The sequence below is a fragment of the Diabrotica virgifera genome, chromosome 3 (genome assembly GCF_917563875.1).
Source record: "Diabrotica virgifera virgifera chromosome 3, PGI_DIABVI_V3a".
Classification (NCBI taxonomy): domain Eukaryota; kingdom Metazoa; phylum Arthropoda; class Insecta; order Coleoptera; family Chrysomelidae; genus Diabrotica; species Diabrotica virgifera.
The window spans coordinates 120,732,891-120,751,621 of NC_065445.1; the positions used below are offsets into that span (position 1 = coordinate 120,732,891).

At 32.2% G+C, this 18,731-nt stretch overlaps 1 protein-coding gene across 2 annotated transcripts in view; it reads right to left on the reverse strand.

Annotated features, from left to right (window-relative positions):
• Window positions 1–18,731, reverse strand: part of LOC114343580 (phosphatidylinositol 4-kinase alpha) — a 218,426-nt gene that overhangs the window by 105,505 nt on the left and 94,190 nt on the right. For both annotated transcript variants that reach the window (XM_050645477.1, XM_050645476.1), the window contains 3 exons: window positions 16,690–16,995; window positions 9,430–9,568; window positions 4,101–4,397 (listed from right to left, as the gene is read on the reverse strand). In XM_050645477.1, coding sequence (XP_050501434.1) covers window positions 4,101–4,397; window positions 9,430–9,568; window positions 16,690–16,995 — 742 coding nt within the window. The remainder of the gene's footprint in view (window positions 1–4,100; window positions 4,398–9,429; window positions 9,569–16,689; window positions 16,996–18,731) is intronic.

Below are 18,731 nucleotides of genomic sequence, written 5' to 3' on the forward strand. Positions count from 1 at the left end.
TTCTTTCCCTGAATAGACCTTTCTTCTCATCTTTTAGCATCCACCACTTGATTTTTTGTGGTCCTCTCCGATATTTTTGTTTAGTTTCACTTTTTACTTCGATGTCCAGAACAAGCAGCTTATGTTGTTGGCTTACTGTCTCACTAACTATTACCTTGCAGTCCTTGCATTCACGTATGTCTTCTTTCCTTATCATAAAGTAGTCTATTTGGGATTGATGTTGTCCACTTTTGTAGGTAATAAGTTGAGTTTCTCTCTTTTTAAAGAATGTGTTAACAATCGCCATATCCAATGCTGTTGCTAATTCTAGCATGTCATCTCCAGCTTCATTTCTAGTTCCAAAGCCTAATCCCCCATGTATTGTTTCATATCCTGTCTTGGCTTGGCCCACATGTGCATTGAAATCACCTCCTATTATAACTTTCTCCTCTGCTGGAATATCACTCAGTACGTCTCCTAATTGGTCATAGAAAGCTCTTCTTTCATTCTCACCCAGACCTGTTCGAGGAGCATACACACACACAACATTCAATACCTCTTTATCAATTACAAATTTCACTGACATCATTATATCACTCGTTCTTACAACTTCTACTACGTTATCTTTCATTTCACTATCAGCAATTATACCAACTCCATTTCTGGTGTTACTACTCCCTACATACCACAATTTATATCCATCACCTAGTTCAATCGCCCTTTGTTCTTTCCACCTAGTTTCTTGAATACAAGCAATTTGAACTCTTCTTCGTTTGAGCGCATCCACTAACTCCAGACTCTTACCTGTAAGACTACCAAGATTCCAAGACCCTATCCTGATTTTTCTAACCTGTAATGGTGTTCCCCCTGAGATAGTTCTCACCCGGAGATCCGAACGGAGGCTCATTTTACTTCCGGAACATTTTATCTCAGGAGATGCCATCATTTCAGTATAAGTTTTTATTGCGTTTGGAGAAGATCTTTTCATTATTATGGCCTGAAAAGATTTTTGGATATTTGATGCCTGAATGCCTTTTCTATCAGCACCATACCCTGCCCTGCACGTTTAGCCAATACACCACCAATGCAACTAAAGTGCAGTATTACCCCACACCCGCCTGCATTTTTCTGTATAGGCCAAGATCCTTACTGTAAGGACTGCCCTATAAGCCAATGTATTGTTGCCCGTATCCCGCCACTAGGAGGCACGTACTTTATTCGGGATACCTATTCGTACTTTTATTTCTGTTTTCTAACAGCAGTAAATTGTATTTTAAATTAAATAAATTACATTCATTCTTCTTTTTGTGTCAATTAATTTAATTTTAAAAAAAATTTGGACACCCTGTATAAATAATTATCTTAATGTTTATATTACTGAATAGAGAATTGAATTGCCTTTCAAATGAGCTAGCACACGACCCATATTCTCATTTAAAAAAATAGTCGATTACGTCATAACGCCCAGATGGACGATGTACATGTCAAAAAATCATAATTTAAAAATCGAATAACTTTTATATTTTACATTCTTTTCTAATTCTGTAAATAAAGCAGTTTACAGGGGGGTCAAAATATAGTGAACAACCCTGTATATCAGCTATTTAAACAACCACTAAGCAAGACAGCAGGAAGTCCAGTGTACTAAGCATGAATGCAGTATGTGCAAAGAAGTTATTGCATTCTTGGTTAGCATATTAGGTTTGTTCGTAGAACGATCAGCAACCGTTGCCAACCGTCAGACGCAAGCGCGTTCGTAATCTACGAACTCGAACTGTTAACTGCGCAGCGCTAACTGTTAACTGCGCATGCGTCTGATGGTTGGCAACGGTTGCTGATCGATTGGATCGTACTACGAACAAACATATTATACTTACTCTTGCCTCAAGCTGCTTGCTTACTAATTTGATACTTTTGATGCACTTACTGCAAAAAATTGTTTTATATCTCATTCACTGTTAGAGATACGGCAATTTTGAGCAGCCCAATGAATTCTGCATGGTTGAAAATGTAGGAAACCATATATAACTCAATATTCAATATTTTTGGACTTACGGCACTTCTCCTTAGCTGGACAGAATAGTTAAATCAAAATATCGCAATCGGCTAACGGACGAACATCTCACATTGTGCTTGCGGTTGGCTCTCAGTAATTACGTAGGTACCGGCTTTCGAAAAGTTTACGATATGCAATGCCATGCATCAACATGGATTTAAGAAAATTATTAGTTTACAACTATTAGTATTAGTTACTTATTAGATGTCTTAATTATATTTTGTATTTATAAGCATTTACAGTAAAAGCATTTTCATAAATCTGCGTATTTTAATTTCTAGGCTCCAGTAGAGTTGTAGTAGTCGATAGTCGATCGCTTCTAATATTTTGTGGTAGATCACAGACACTGCAAGTTTTAGCACACTTGATCTTCATTCTTATTAAATAGAAGGAAATCCGAGCGAGTCAAATATGAGAGATTTTGGACGATGTTCTAACACTTCAAATCTCTCAATTTCTCCATTGCCAAAACTCTTTTGTGGGCATGTCGCTCATCCGGAAGAACAGTGTCTCAACTCAAAAAACACGTTTTTCGGGGGAGACAAAAACAGATTTTTTAAATCTTAATTTAACTACAAGTTTTAAACGGTAACTGCTAAAATTTATAAATTAAAAACGAAGAATGTGGATAAGTGAATGTGTCTAATTATGTAAGAGGCAAAACCAAAATAAACTATGATATTTGATTTAACAAAGAAAAAAGATCATAATTTTGAGTTATGTCACTTTTCTTTGAAAATATTGGTCACTTTTTTTTAAATTAACGAAAAATACCTAGGACACTTCTCGAAATACAACGGTTTTGTGTTAGATAACGATAAGTTCACGTCGAATGTGAGAGCATAACTGAAAAGTGTCATTGTTTCGGAATAAAAGTATTCATTTTACCATCAAAATAATAATGACACTACCGCCATCTTTTGAAGTTGGAAGTAAACATCTATGTGACATTTTTCCTGATAAAAGTATGTATAGGATATTTGGAGTCAATTTAACAAGATAACTCGATTTATGCATTTTTGAGTTATGTCACTTTTCTTCCGGATGAGCGATGTTCTCTTTTTGAAGAAACTGGATCTGTTTTCATGAATGCTTGCATAAAGTTTTTTTCAATTAGAACTCAAGAAAAGTATTCTTTAGTTATGGTTTTACCTTTTTTAACATGGACACAGGAAAATTCCTTTCGCGCCCTAAAACATCAATGTCATGATCTTTCGTCATGACATGGTGCTCGCCTTCTTTGGAATTAAAGAACCAGTTTCTATTTATTGCTTATGACTTCCCATTGGTTTAGATTATGTAGCGATGGATACCTGTTTCATTCATGCAAAGAGTTACTTTTGTTTTTCTTGACACGCTAAGCACTTTTTGGAAAGTATCATACGAATTCGTTTGTCATCCGCCCGCAGGAAACACACACAGCACCTATCTTGCGCACAGCTTTTTCGTGTTGAATTTTTGGTGCAAGATTTGCATGTGCACTTTGATATCCTTACCGTTATTAATGATAACTTGTTTTACCACTTGTACAGGATATATATTAGCATTCAAAAAAAGAGTAATCCATACCGATTTAATATTTAAAAATCTCAAACAAATAATATTTAAATATACTATTTACATTACGTAAATGGGTGACATTGCTTCGGCAATGTAGGCCACTCGTTTTGAAAACAACGTAGTCAACAATTATGTACTATTAGTAATTCACGGTCACATTCAAGTATGAAATCATAACAAACAATTGGGATTTATTTATAGATACGTAGAAAGTAAAGAAAGGGATTATTCATTATTCAGAAACCGACGTGGTTAGAGTAGAGACATTATCCATCCCGACACCAACTAGTTACTGTCGTACATAGTGTTATAAATAAATATATTTCGGTAATTAGTGTTTCAACTAAATCATCCCATCATCGGGGGTAACAACCCCCAGTACCAGGAAACACTGCCGACATGCTGGTAAATTCTATAACCATTAAAGATGACTTGTTTTTACCACTAGACACATGCTGGTAAATTCTGTAATAATTTTAGTAAAAGGAAAAATATATCCACTCACCTCTCCAATATACTTCGATCTCATAGCTGAAGTAGACATTAGTTTGGACGAGTCGCTTTTAACACACTTGGGTCTTTTGTCCAACATGCTCATGCTTAAATGAGCATTGTATATATTAGGTGGACTCCATTGCATTAGGGACTCCAGAGCCATCGACAAACCGGTGTGATGCCATATCTCGCTAACCGGAACTTGGTTAATATACTCTTGAATATGGGAGCGAGTCCAGTGAGGGGCCCACTTTAAGGCTTCTCTTATTATACGTTCTGCATTAGCAGCAAAATCTTTAACAATAGTCTGAAAATATATATAAAAAATATACACTTAAAACAACTACATAAATATGGAGAAGAATTTATTTCAACTTTGAAAACGTAAAAAGAACTTTAAAAACATATGTATATAAATATATTGTCCTTTTCATGATCATTTTTCAGTGCGTAACAAATGTTAGGAAAAAGGGTAAGTCCGTGATAATACATATTTATGACATTTATTCTAACATAACATTTTAGTTAAATCTGACAGTTGTCACATTTTATTTTCAATTTGGAATAAAAACAAATCAAATGTATTTCTTGCATTTATAAAATGGTATATTCTTTGATTTGTATAGTCTTATAAATTGTACAGATTATATTTGTAATATTATTATCTAATTAAAAAAAAATTTTTTTTATTATGGCGCCATCTATCGACAACTAGAATAACTAGAATAAATGTTATAAAAATGTCACCGACGAAATGTAATCACCGACGTGCCTTTTTTTCTGTCACTTACAATTTAATGCGTTAGAAAGAAATCGAAAAACTGTGACGCACTGAAAGATGATCATGAGAAATACTGTAGCAAAGAATATGTTAAAATGTTTAACTAGAAAAAAACGAGTAGCTGATTAAACAACTGTAGTGTTAAAAACGACAATACAATAGTAGTTCTTGCACATGCAGACCAGCAGATCTGTTTTGAGGTGACATTATGATTTTTGCAGAAGAAGTTGTGTGATAACTTCAGTAATAATAAGTGACTTCGAGATGGAAATGCCCATGTCTAATCTTCGAGCTCAGTGAAGGATGATCGTCTGTTATTGAAACACCAAATAGCACTTAGATACTTTATTGATAGCGACTGACACTAGGGTAGTAGAACCAACCCCGGGAGAACGTAATTGTACTGATATGTGGCTCGTACGCGAATTAAATTAGTCTGTCATAATTCTACATATTGACTCGTTGAAGTTACTCGAAGGAATGAAGTTAAAGGCACATCAGGCCTGGTTGAGTTGATTCTAATGAATGATTCTAAAATGTATTCCCTCTTGTTGGCAACATGAATTGGGTCATAGCCCACACGACAAAAAGAAAAAAGGTTTTACTTTGTCAGCTAAATTAATGTCCATTGCCAAAATATTGTTTATGAATTGCAACAATTACACAAATGAAATATCCCGCACATGGTTAAATATAATAACAAATTGGTTCATGTGATATACGGGGTGATAAAAATATACTGTTAAATATCGGATATGAATAATGAATGTTTGATATTTGACACTTATTCTCCTTCTCAAATAGGTCGGAAATATTAAAAAAATTATAAAATATTTAAAAATAACTAAAATTAATTTTTTCCTATTTTCCTTGCTTATAACTTTCCCTTCTTATAGAGAAGGCTTATAACAGCCTTCTGCATCCAAAGTTGGACGTAGACCTCCCATAATTTCTTCCATTTTTGGCGGTCTTGGGCTTCCAGCAACCAATTCCCAGCAACTCTTTTAACGTCGTCTGTCCATCGTGTAGGTGGTCTACCTCTACTTCTTCTGTCTGTTCATGGTCTCCATACTGTAATTTTTTGGGTCCACTTCCCGTCTTTCATGCTGACTAAATGGCCAGGCCAATTCCACTTCAGCCATGCTATTCGCTCTATGACATCTGTGACGCCTGTCCTTCTTCTGATTTCCTCGTTTCTAATCCTGTCTCTGAGAGTCAGTCCAAGTAGTGACCGTTCCATTCTTCTTTGGGCCACTCTAAGTTTGATTGCTGTGGCCTGGGTTAACGATAGTGTTTCGGCGCCCTATGTCATAACTGGAAGCACTTATTGGTTGCAGGTCTTCTTTTTTCTTCATTTTGGAACAACGTCGTAAGGAAATAAAATAGTGGCAATTGAGTTTCTATAACATCTCTCTTCTATGCTTTGTTGCGCTTTTCTTTTAAAATAAGCGTTAATTCAATTATTTTCCAACGCCGTTTTCTGAATTTAATTTAAAATAATACACTCCTGGCCAAAAAATCAGGACAACTTAAAAATGGGTCATTTTTGAGGTCTCGAATCTTCTAAACCTGTTGTCCGATTTTAGTGATTTTTTAATATGTTATATCCTTACTCTCTAAGAATACGGATGTAGTAATATTGTTGCTGAACAGGTTAATGTCATTGTATACCGGGTGTAATAATAATACTGTGTTTTCCTGAAAGTTCGTAACACCCTGTGGAATATTCTAGCATTTAAAAAATATTGAAATTAAAACTCAGTTGTAGCCTTAGCCTTTCTTAACATTCTGCTCTTTGACTTGTTCGCTTATGTTGGATAATGAAAAAAGTTAGGTACTTTGACAACTAGCCATGTTCTTCATCAATACAGGGTGTTTCTAAATAAGTGCGACAAACTTTAAGGGGTAATTTTGCATGAAAAAATATTGACTGTTTGATTTATAAACATATGTCTGCAAATTCTTCGTTTCCGAGATACAGGATGTTTAATTTTTTCTTCTCTCTCTCCTGTCGTTTCCCCATTACTGAGGATCGTGATTTCTTCCAATACAATGTTTCTCCATTGGTCTCTATCTTCAGCTGCTCAGCTGCTCTAAGAGCTTCGCAGAATGAGTTTCCAGCTGAATGCTTTATTTGGTCAGACCATTTAGTTGGTGATCGTCCTCTAATTTTTTCTTACACGCTGACAATTTATTTATTTCTCTAAAACCGGTTGAGATATGCAAACGAAATTTGGCTGGTTTTAAGAGGCAGTTGTTGCGCACTTTTTGACATACAATTATGTATTTTATATTTACCATTGGCGTGCATACGGGTCATATTACCCGGTCATATTACCTGTATGCACGCCAATGATGAATATAAAATTTTTAGTTGCATGTCAAAAAATGTGAAATAACTATCTCTTAAAACCTGCCAAATTTCATTTGCATATCTCAACCAGTTTTAGAGCACTAAATAAACCGTCAGTTTGTAAGAAAAAATTTAACATCCTGTAACTCGGAAACGAAGCATTTGCGGACATATGTATATAAAGAAAACTGTCATTATTTTTTCTTGCAGAATTAACCCTTAAAGATTGTCGCACTTATTTAGAAACACCCTGTATTAATAAAGAACATGGCTAGTTGTCAAAATACCTAAATTTTTCGTTATCCAACATAAGTGAAGGGTCAAAAAGCAGAATATTAAGAAAGGCTCAGGCTACAATTGAGTTTTAATTTCAATATTTTTTAAATGCTTGAATATTCCACAGGGTGTTACGAACTTTCAGTAAAAAAACACAGTATTATTGTTTCACCCGGTATACAATGACCTTTACCTGTTCAGCAACACTATTACTATATCGATATTCTTAGAGAATAAGGCTATAACATATTAAAAAAATCACTAAAATCGGACAACAGGTTTAGGAGATTCGAGAAATCAAAAATGACCCATTTTTAAGGTGTCCCGATTTTTTTGGCCAGGAGTGTAGTTACCAAGATATTCTATTAGTTTATAAGCCAAAAAGTTGTTTTAATACTTTTAAATCCTTCCTGAGGCCGCCCAAATAATCCAATTTCAGTATAAAGTATGTAAATAGGTGGAGTGCTCTTTTTATATGTAAACAAATTGGTTCTGTTCTAGTTTTTGTTGTCTCAAGATTTTAAAAATTTCAATTAAAAAAAAAATTATATTGAAAAATTATGCGAAATCTATTATTTTAATGAAATTTGGTTTTATTTATTTTTATTATTACCGATTTATATTTATTACCGTTTTATTATATTGTAAAGATTTTCTAGACTGCTAAAGATTTTCTGAAGGTTCTAAGTGCAATCCATGTGGTAGAAAAATATTCAATAACAAAAAGGTTTGTCCCCCCTTTTTTGCATTTATTGCTGTTTTGCTGCAAGGGTAATAAATTAAAACATTTTTAATTAGCCGTATCTTATAAAAAAAGTTATCACATCACTTTTGCAAAATCAGAATGCCACCTTTACATCCAAATGTAGTCAATATTCCACAGATCTGCCCTGGTCTAATGTGGAAATACTTCACTAGAGAAAAGTGGGCAAACTAAGAAATTGGTATTGAGTTTTATTTATAAGACAAGTTTGCATGCAGTATAATATCCTGTATGCGACTACTATACAGTATGGTGCAAATGAAAGGAATAAATTCGTTATTTCGTAAACCGGCTATATTAAGGAAAAATCCCGAAACAGGCAAATTTTTATTTTTAAATTACGACATTTTGGCATATATACCATATGAGTGACGTCATATATCTGGGCGTGATGACGTCATCGATGATTTTTTTAAATTAGAATAGGGGTCGTGTGAGAGCTCATTTGAAAGGCTATTAAATTCTCTATTCAGTAATATAAACATTGACATAAATATTTATACAGGGTGGGCAAAAACATGTTTTTAATTAAATTAATTGACAAAAATAAAGAAGAATGTATGTAATTTATTTAACTCAAAATACATTCTACTGTTGCCAAAAAACAGAAATAAATGTTTATTTCACCAATAAACATTGGTTTTCGCTTAAATTCAATGTTCAAGCCAACCACCTGTCTCTTGGAAGTTTGAACATTTAATTTAAGCGAAAAATAATATTTATTTGTGAAATAAACATTTTTCTGATTTCTGACAGCAGTAAAATGTATTTTGAATTAAATAAATTACATATATTCTTCTTTTTTTGTCAATTAATATAATTTAAAAGAAATTGGCCACCCTGTATAAATAATGATGTCTTATGTCTATGTTTACATTGCTGAATAGAGAATTTAATACCCTTTCAAATGAGCTGTCACACGACCCCTAGTCCCATTTAAAAAAATCATCGATTACGTCAACACGTCCAGACAGATGACGTCACTAATACGACATATATAGCAAAAAATCAGAAATTAAAAATAAAGATCGACCCGTTTCGGGATTTTTCCTTAAAGTCGCCAGATCAAGAAATATCGAATTTATTCCTTTCATTTGCACCATACTGTATGTCGACTTATATAATTTTAAAATTTTTATAATTAACCAGAATTGAATGCTACTCACCTCTCTTGCTTCTAATATATCCATAAGCTGAATAGAGAATGGTGTGCGAGGAATCCTTAAGGTTGGTGTTTCCTGATTGGGATCTATTTCCAAGGAATTAGACAAAACTTGCATTATATCTAACATCGTCCATAAAACTCTGGAATATTAAAAACAATATTTATGTATCCATTTATGTATGTATGTATGTATTTTGTATGTAAGCCAAAATGAGACAGGAATTAAAATTCGAATCCTCTGGCCTTTTTAAGATGGAAAAATAAAGCAGAACAGAGTGATGAAATACTCGACAAGGGAATCTATCATTGCATTCACGAGCTGTCGTTCACCGTGATAATAATATTTAGCGAATTAGATCCTATTATACAGTGCATTCATAAAGTGTGGAAACGGTCTATTATCTCATGGCATGGCTTAATTATTTTCAGAGTTAAAGCTCTGACAGGTCGTTTTTAATTTTTAAATTATGATTTTTTGACGTATATCCCATAATAGTGACGTCATCGATTTGGGCGTGATGACGTCATCAATTATTTTTTTAAATGGGAGTAGGGGTCGTGTGATAGCTCATTTGAAAGGTGGTTCAGTTCTCAATTCAGTAATATAAATATTAACATCATTATTTATACACGGTGGCCAAAAAAATAATTTTTGAATTAAAATAATTCACGCAAATAATTAACTCAAAATACATTTTACTGATGCCACATGATATAAAAAAATGTTTATTTCGTAAACAAACATTGCTTTTCGCTTAAATTAAATGTCAAACAGCCACACACCTGCCTCTTGGCAGTTTGAACATTTAATTTAAGCGAAGAGCAATGTTTATTTGTCAAATAAACATTTTTTTCTCTTTTCTGACATGAGGTGAATCGATTTGCGCCTGCGACTGTTCGGCTCACTCCGAGGAGTGAACCGACCAGCCGAGGCCCTGGTCTGCCTACCTTTCGGCATACGACCCGGCATCTCTTTTCTGACAGCAGAGAAATGTATTTTGAGTTAAATAAATTGCATATATTCTTCTTTTTGCGGTAATTAATTTAATTCAAAAATTATTTTTTTGGCCATCCGGTATAAGTAATAATGTTAATGTTTATATTACTGAATAGAGAATTGAATCACCTTTCAAATAAGCTACCACACGACCCCTATTCCCATTAAAAAAATCATCAATGACGTCATCACGGCCAAATCGATGACGTCACTATTATGGGATACACGTCAAAAAATCATAATTTAAAAATAAAAATCGACCTGTCAGAGCTTTAACTCTGAAAATATTTAAGTCGTGAGATAATAGACCGTTTCCACACTTTACGAATGCACTGTATAATAAATTCTAGTGTAGAATACCCAAAAATTGTAAATAAAAATATAAACTAAAAGTAAAGATGATTCAGATTTGATTACAGAATAGGGTGTCTACTATGTGGTTATACGTATCTCTAAGTCAACTTATTCTCATCAGAGCACCTATGTAGAAGCACTGAACTGGAATCAAATCTTTTCATCCTTTCGGTGTATAGACAAGGCGAAAACGGCGGGTTCGTTGGAGAAAATATTCCCATGAGATTTTTTTTGTATAATCACATTCTTGAGACATCCCAGAATAAGGTTCAAGAAGTCGCCCACGTGAAAAGTGGGCCAATTTTTGAAGTTATACTTCTTTACGATCGAGAGTGAAATTTTATAATTCCCTGGCGCATGCGCACAGAGACGGTATGTAGTTCGTCGCTAATCTTTCAAGATAGGTATGTATATATAAGCGCAAATAATTGATTAAAAGAATATATTAGTGTTTTTAGTAAATGTATTATTTATTATAATTTTTGTCTTTGGATTTGTCTTTCTCGGAAGTAAGATAATAAAATATCTAACATACAAAAAAAATTTTATTATAACATTTTTATACTTTTCACTTGATCTATTTGTCACCGTGTTGTGTAATTATATCCGAGACGTGACTTACAAGGGGCTCGATAGCTTGGTTAGTAGAGCATTGGACCAGAGATCGAGAGGTCCCGGGTTCCAATCCCGGATGATCATATATTTTTTTAATTTTTGGTTGTTTTAATAAAAAATTTTTTAAAGTGGTAGGTAAAAAAGTTAGTTTAATATTTAAATAAAATACAACTAACCTGTTAAGTATATTATTTATTTCATTGAAATTATATAATAGAAGTATAACTTCTTACGTGCGTACAAAGTACACACACATTCTTTTCTTTTTAACAATTTTTTTTAATCAAAGTGCAAAAATCAATGTTTTTCGCTCGGGCAAAGTTTTTTTGGTTTTTTTTGGACCATTCTGGACAAAAAAGGTCTCTTATAATTTTTTATCAAAAGTTGATCATTTTCAAGTTATAAGCAATTTAAATTTGAAAAAATCGAAAAATAGCGATTTTCAAGGCTTAATAACATGTAATATACGTGGAAACTTCTGGTAACTAAAGTGGTTCTAATCTTCAGGTTCTTTTCAATGTTAAGCAGTTAAGGGAGAATGAAACATCTTACCTCGACGAACACCAAGTTTATTCTAATCTTTGCATTGTATTATTTGACAATCGAACTATGTTATTTTTACAAATACACGGGTTGCTTATTCAGCACCCGTGGCTCAAAGATTCGTACACTAAATATTTAAATAAACAATCAAGGTAAATGTTAGTCGATATTACACAATCTTGACCCAGTTCGATATTGGATATTTTCTACCTATTGTAATATTTATGAAAATCTTTATCTCTCTTATTCCAGGACACCATCCTTCCTCTCTTTAAGATTTTTTTTTATTATCTGATTTACGAAATGAAAAAAAATCTTAATTGGTATAAGGATAAATTTTACGGTGTGTTTACTAACAAATATATTTTTTATACTTCGTCAAAATTGTGTCATATTATTATACTGACCTATCCAAATGAAAGTGAAACTATGTACAAGTTTGCTTATTTTACACTTTCACTTCTATACGCCAATAAAACACAAACATTACCTTGAAAAATTAAACCTAAACATAAATACATATACATAATTTACAAACACAAACTTCGATAATGTAAAATATTGTCTATTCTTACATAATTCCTTTTCTTATTACTCGCGAAATTCTACGCTCAGAAATTATATTTTATACTTTACTTTAACTCAAAGATTTAAAAAGAAATTACAGCTTAAACTCTTAAAATTTAATTTACTCTCTTAATTCTTATTCTGTTACTAGACTTTTATAAGACAATTCTTTTGATGTTCTCAAATTTTTATATATTCTTCTTTTAAAAATTCTCTCTTTTTTCTTCTTCTTCTTCTTCTACTTTTTCTTTTTCTTCTTGTCAGGTACCTACTTCACACTAATTACATTTTTCTTTATTTTCTTTATACTTAGTACTTTCTTCATAGTGTACTATTAAACATAAATCTTCTTCTTATTCATATTTCTTCTTTATTATCATTTACTTCATATTGCATATAATATCTTCCTTCATACATATTCATATCATTTTTCATAATTATATATTTATATATCATTTGCTTCATAAATTCTTCATTTTCTAACCCTTACCTACTTGGTGGGTATTTTTCCCGCAACTTTATACCCTTGACTTTGCTTCCGGTCCTTTTGCACGTCCTTAGTCGTGAGAAGGTTAGTTCCAAAAAGACAAAATGGATAGTTGTGCGCTTAAAAAATCTTTTTCTACTTCTCGCATCCCTAAATTCCTGTCTGAACCTAGTGCTCCCCCTTAGTTGAGAATAGGATTACTTCAAAACAAAAACTGGGTATGCTAAAATCTTCTGATCTTCATTTTGTACCTTTTTCTTGACAAGAGTGTGTTTTTTTTTTGGTTTGTCTAGATTGTCTTAAATTAATTATGCTTTTAATATATTTAAAAAAAATCAGTTATCTCAATAATTTATCATAAAACATTAAACATCATATTTGTACTAAAATTCGACCGATATTAAAAATTTTAAATAAAAAGTCGGTATCAAAAAAAAATTCAGCATTCAATTATGAAAAAAATCGAAAGAAAGTGTTAATAAAAATAGACCATATTTTGTTAGAAAAAATATCATGGAAATCTCCTAATAATGAAAATCTCCTGAAATATCATGAAAATCTCCTATAAACATAAAGAAAATTTCAGCTTGCAATTGCTGAGTACCTAATTAATATCAAGTCTGGACGTCCATTAAAATATTTACATAAAAACTACTAATGAGAAAAACCTACAATACCTAAATAGTTAATTTAAATTTTTGTTACTAGTTAAATAGAAGTTCAGTTTCTTCACGCGTATAGTCACTTTTACGTCACAACACAATAGTCTTATCTCTATTTCTCTAGTTATACTTGTTATAAAGCCTTACATAAATTATATTATTCATTCAAATATTTAAATATATTTCTAATATAAAAATTTAAAGTATATTTATATATATAATGTGCATATGTCTCAAAATAATGTCTCCTTAGATAGGTACTTCATTATTTTATCAATAACTTTTATGTCATTCAGTATTTCATTTTTTTTTGTAACATCTTACTAACTTGTCCTTAAATTTTCGTTTTGTCAAAATATTCATAGTTTATTCCGATTGCATCTACGAATGCTGTTTGAATCTTCGTTAGTCACTGTATGGGATAATATTCTTTGTAATTATAACATCGATTCATTTAAAATCATATCAATTGTCGATCATTTCAGTCTTACATAATTTTCCATAGTTTCTTTGCTATATTTTTCCTTTCTAGGTTTTATTTCTTTGTCATATCATCGGTAAATAAAAAAATCTCTAAATCTTGCTTCTTAATCCTTGAGTTTATTCAGGAACTCAATATTCCGTCGAAATTATTCTGGTCCATTATGTTGGATTTTCCATTTTGTTCCAACTTCTTAAAAATATTTTCTTTCCTTTTCTTATAAATAATCCAAATAATAATTCTTTCGATTATACTCTCAATAGGTATCTTGTTTTATTATAAAACTGTTTCTACACCTTTTTCTAGTGTATAATAATACAATTCGTAATTTTAAATCGTGTATATATCTTCTGTCAGCAAAATTCCTTATCATAGTATTTCTTTATCCGTGTTTTCACGGTCAAATAACGTCAACATTTGAAAATATGTAAATATAAATATACCTTCGCACAAATAAAAATCTTTAAATGGCATATTTTGCTTGATAGAAAAAAAAATTGAAAATTAAATCATTATTTTGACGTATCATAGTATCATCAAATAGTTGCATTCTTTCTATTAAAAGAATTGCAAAATAACATTTTATTTTCGTTAACAATAAAACTTAATATCAAGTATCAATGTAGTTGATCAAAAACTATCTAAATCTAAATTATTGAATATATTTATATATGTACTTAGTAAAATCTCGAAAATTTAATTGATGACCTAATTTAATAATAATTATTGCATTCCAAAATAAAAATTATTCTTATGTTAGGCTATATGCAATATATGAGAAATATTAAAGCAATAAATACAATATAGTCAAATTACTCACACATCACGTACTTTTGTCCTTGTCCACCACTGTCCATTTCGTGGATGTGCGTCCTCCTGACGCCGCGTCGGCTGGTTCCATAATTCCCAATTTTCGTCCATGTCGACGTGTCTCCAATGTCTAGTCTGGTGGGCATCGCAAATTCCATCTATCAGCTAATAATATCTATGGAGGATAGATACTTTACCCCAATTTTCTTTTTTTCTTCCAGTTTCTCGTCGCTCCCATTGTTTTAGTTTAGATTTACTTAACTTTTTCTAACTTAAGTTTCCCTTATTTTAATTTTTCTTTTATTTTCCATCTTCTTATTTCTTAATTAACTTCTTCTTAATATTTACACTTAACTAAGTACAATAACTACTTAACAAAGACCTTCTGGACCGCCATGTAATATACGCTGGAAACTTCTGGTAACTAAAGTGGTTCTAATCTTCAGGTTCTTTTCAATGTTAAGCAGTTAAGGGAGAATGAAACATCTTACCTCGACGAACACCAAGTTTATTCTAATCTTTGCATTGTATTATTTGACAATCGAACTATGTTATTTTTACAAATACACGGGTTGCTTATTCAGCACCCGTGGCTCAAAGATTCGTACACTAAATATTTAAATAAACAATCAAGGTAAATGTTAGTCGATATTACGCAATCTTGACCCAGTTCGATATTGGATATTTTCTACCTATTGTAATATTTATGAAAATCTTTATCTCTCTTATTCCAGGACAAACACGGTTAAAAGTTATTATTATGAAAGTCAGAAAATGACTAAATTAAAGTTTAAAGCCTCCCTACAAGATCCTGAAGACTTTTTTGACAATAATTTATTACTAAGCTGTTATTTTTAACTAATAATAATGAGCGCCATGCACGTACTAGGCTGCCGTAAATGGTGAGTGCGAGAAAGATGCCATTCGGGCAGTCAATGGTGCGCTTACTAGCACTCACATTTACAGGCGCGTCAATACGATCTTACCGCTCATTTTTAATAATTAAAAATAACAGCTTAGTTATGAATTAATGACACAAATTTCTTCAGGATCACGTATAGGGGGCTTTAAACTTTGATTTAGTCACTTTCTGACTTTCATAATAATAATTTTTAAACGAGTTATTAAGTCTTAAAAATGGCCATATTCAGGTTTTTCAAATTTTAAATTGATTATAACTCGAAAACGACCAACTTTAGAGAAAAATTATAACAGACTTTTTTGTCCAGAGTGGTCCAAAAAATCTAAAAAAAATTTGTCTGTACCGAAAATATTTATTTTTAAAATGTGATTTAAAAAAGATTGTTAAAAAAAATTGGACCACTTTTCGCGTGGGCGACTTCTTGAACCTTATTGTGAGGTGTCTCACGAATGTGATTATGCAAAAAAATCTCATGAGAATATTTTTTCCAACGAACCCGCCGTTTTCGCCTTGTCTAGTAATTCTTAAATATTTATGTAGTTCAATCAAGTATATACCCTTAGTTTTACAGACTGCAGCCATCAAATTAAAATTTTTAAATTAATGGCAATGAACTGACTCAAGATTAACAGTAAATTCGACGGAACTTTGTCCTCGCATTGTATAACAAGGTAATGCGGCATTGTTGTTGGTGTAAAACACGTTCCTGTCTGTTCCGTTTGAAAAAATAGCATTCAATCTAATATTAAATAACCATATTCACTTATTCGAGTTCCTAATAATTATACGAAATAAATAAATACTGAAAAATCAAATCCCTTACCTTCTACTCCACAAAAGATGTGGAAATTTATCGATCAAACTTGCCAGGAATTTATCAGATACCCTTCGTATCTGTTTGTGTTGATGATTAAAGTTAACCAATAAAAACTGAGCATGCAGCTCTAGATCTGCTTCTCTAGCTTCGTTTTTGGGCCTATCTTTCATCACGTCTAAAAATTTGTCAAACACCCTTTCGCTGACGGACTGAACGCAATTCCACATTCCAGCTTTGTCTTTTTGAAGAGCAGAATCACTTAAATAGTCTGAAATGATTGGTACCAAACTTGGTTCTCCAGAATGTTCCACTCTAAAAAATAAAACAAAATGTTTTCTATAGTTAGTTTTGTCAAGAAGTTGTAACAGTTTCACAGGTTAGTAAGAGCTAAAATAACGATATCGATCGAAAAGGAAAGACTCAAAATGATAAATAAGAAACACCCAAAGAAATGGGTAAAACCAACTAATATTCAGGAGTTCGAAAAATATATTAATGATACATTGAAAGATACAACAACAACAGACATTAATATACTGAACAAGCAAATAATCACCACAATACAACAGGCTCAAACTAAATACTGTCCAACAAACCAAAAAGATGAAAAACTAAGTCAACCTACTAAAACCCTTATAGAACTAAGACGACAGATGAAAGGAGATACAAGTTCCAGCAAAGAAGCGCTAAATCAAATAAATAAGACTATCACAAAGTCAATAAGAAAAGACATAAGAAACTACAATGTAGAAAAAACAAAACAAGCAATAGAGCAAAATAAGAACATGAAAGTTTTGAAGAACGTAAGCGTACAAAAAGGAAAAATAGAAATCAACAAACTAAGAAACAGAACTGGAAAAGAAACTACAAACAGAGATGAAATATTAACAATAGTCGAAGAGTTCTACACAGAGTTATACAAATCAAGAAAAAAAGATGACAATGCGCAACCTCCAATTACAGTAAAAACTGGAGTATTAAATCAAGGATCGGATTTAATGCCCGATATAACAAAATCAGAAATCAAAGAGGCTCTGAAGAAAATGAAAAATAATCGAACCCCAGGTGAAGATGGAATAGTATCAGAAGCACTAAAAATTGGAGGAAATATACTACTTGAAAAAATTAAACAACTTTTCAATATCTGCCTTCACAACGCCAATATTCCAACAGACTGGAACAACGCTACTATGATTCTATTACACAAAGCAGGAGACAAAGCCAATTTAGAGAATTACAGACCGATTAGCCTCCTCAGCCATTTATATAAGTTATTTACGCGAATAATAGTTAAGAGAATGGAAAGAAAGTTAGAGACTTATCAACCAAGAGAACAGGCAGGATTCCGAAAAAATTACGGAACAAATGACCATCTACAAAGTATAAAAACCCTGATAGAGAAAGTAGTGGAATACAATAAACCCCTAGTTCTAGTTTTTATCGATTTTCATAAAGCCTTTGATACAGTTGAACTTAGCAAAATATTACAGGCGCTTAAAGAATGCAGGCTAGATTATAGGTATACAAAATTATTACACAAAATATACTTACAGGCAACAACCACTGTCAAATTACATACTAACAGTAATCGCATAAAAATAGAACGGGGGGTTAGACAAGGAGACCCAATGTCACCTAAACTTTTTAATACGGTCTTAGAACATGCTTTCAAGAGTTTGGATTGGATGACAAAGGGAATAAAAATAGATGGAGAATACCTAAACAACTTACGTTTCGCCGATGATATAGTCATAGTAGCTGAGGATCTAGGTATGGCAAGAGAGATGGTACAAGAACTCGTTGTAGCTACAGAAAATGTTGGTTTAAATATAAACATCTCAAAAACAAAAATAATGACAAATTTGGTACCCAACCAGAACATCAGTATTGGTGGGAAGGAAATAGAACTCGTAGATAGATATAAATACCTGGGACATGAAATTACGATTGGCAGGGATAACCAGACTCATGAGCTGAAGAGAAGAATCGGTCTTGGGTGGGCAGCATTTGGAAAACTGAGAGAAACTTTTAAAAGTGAGTTACCCACA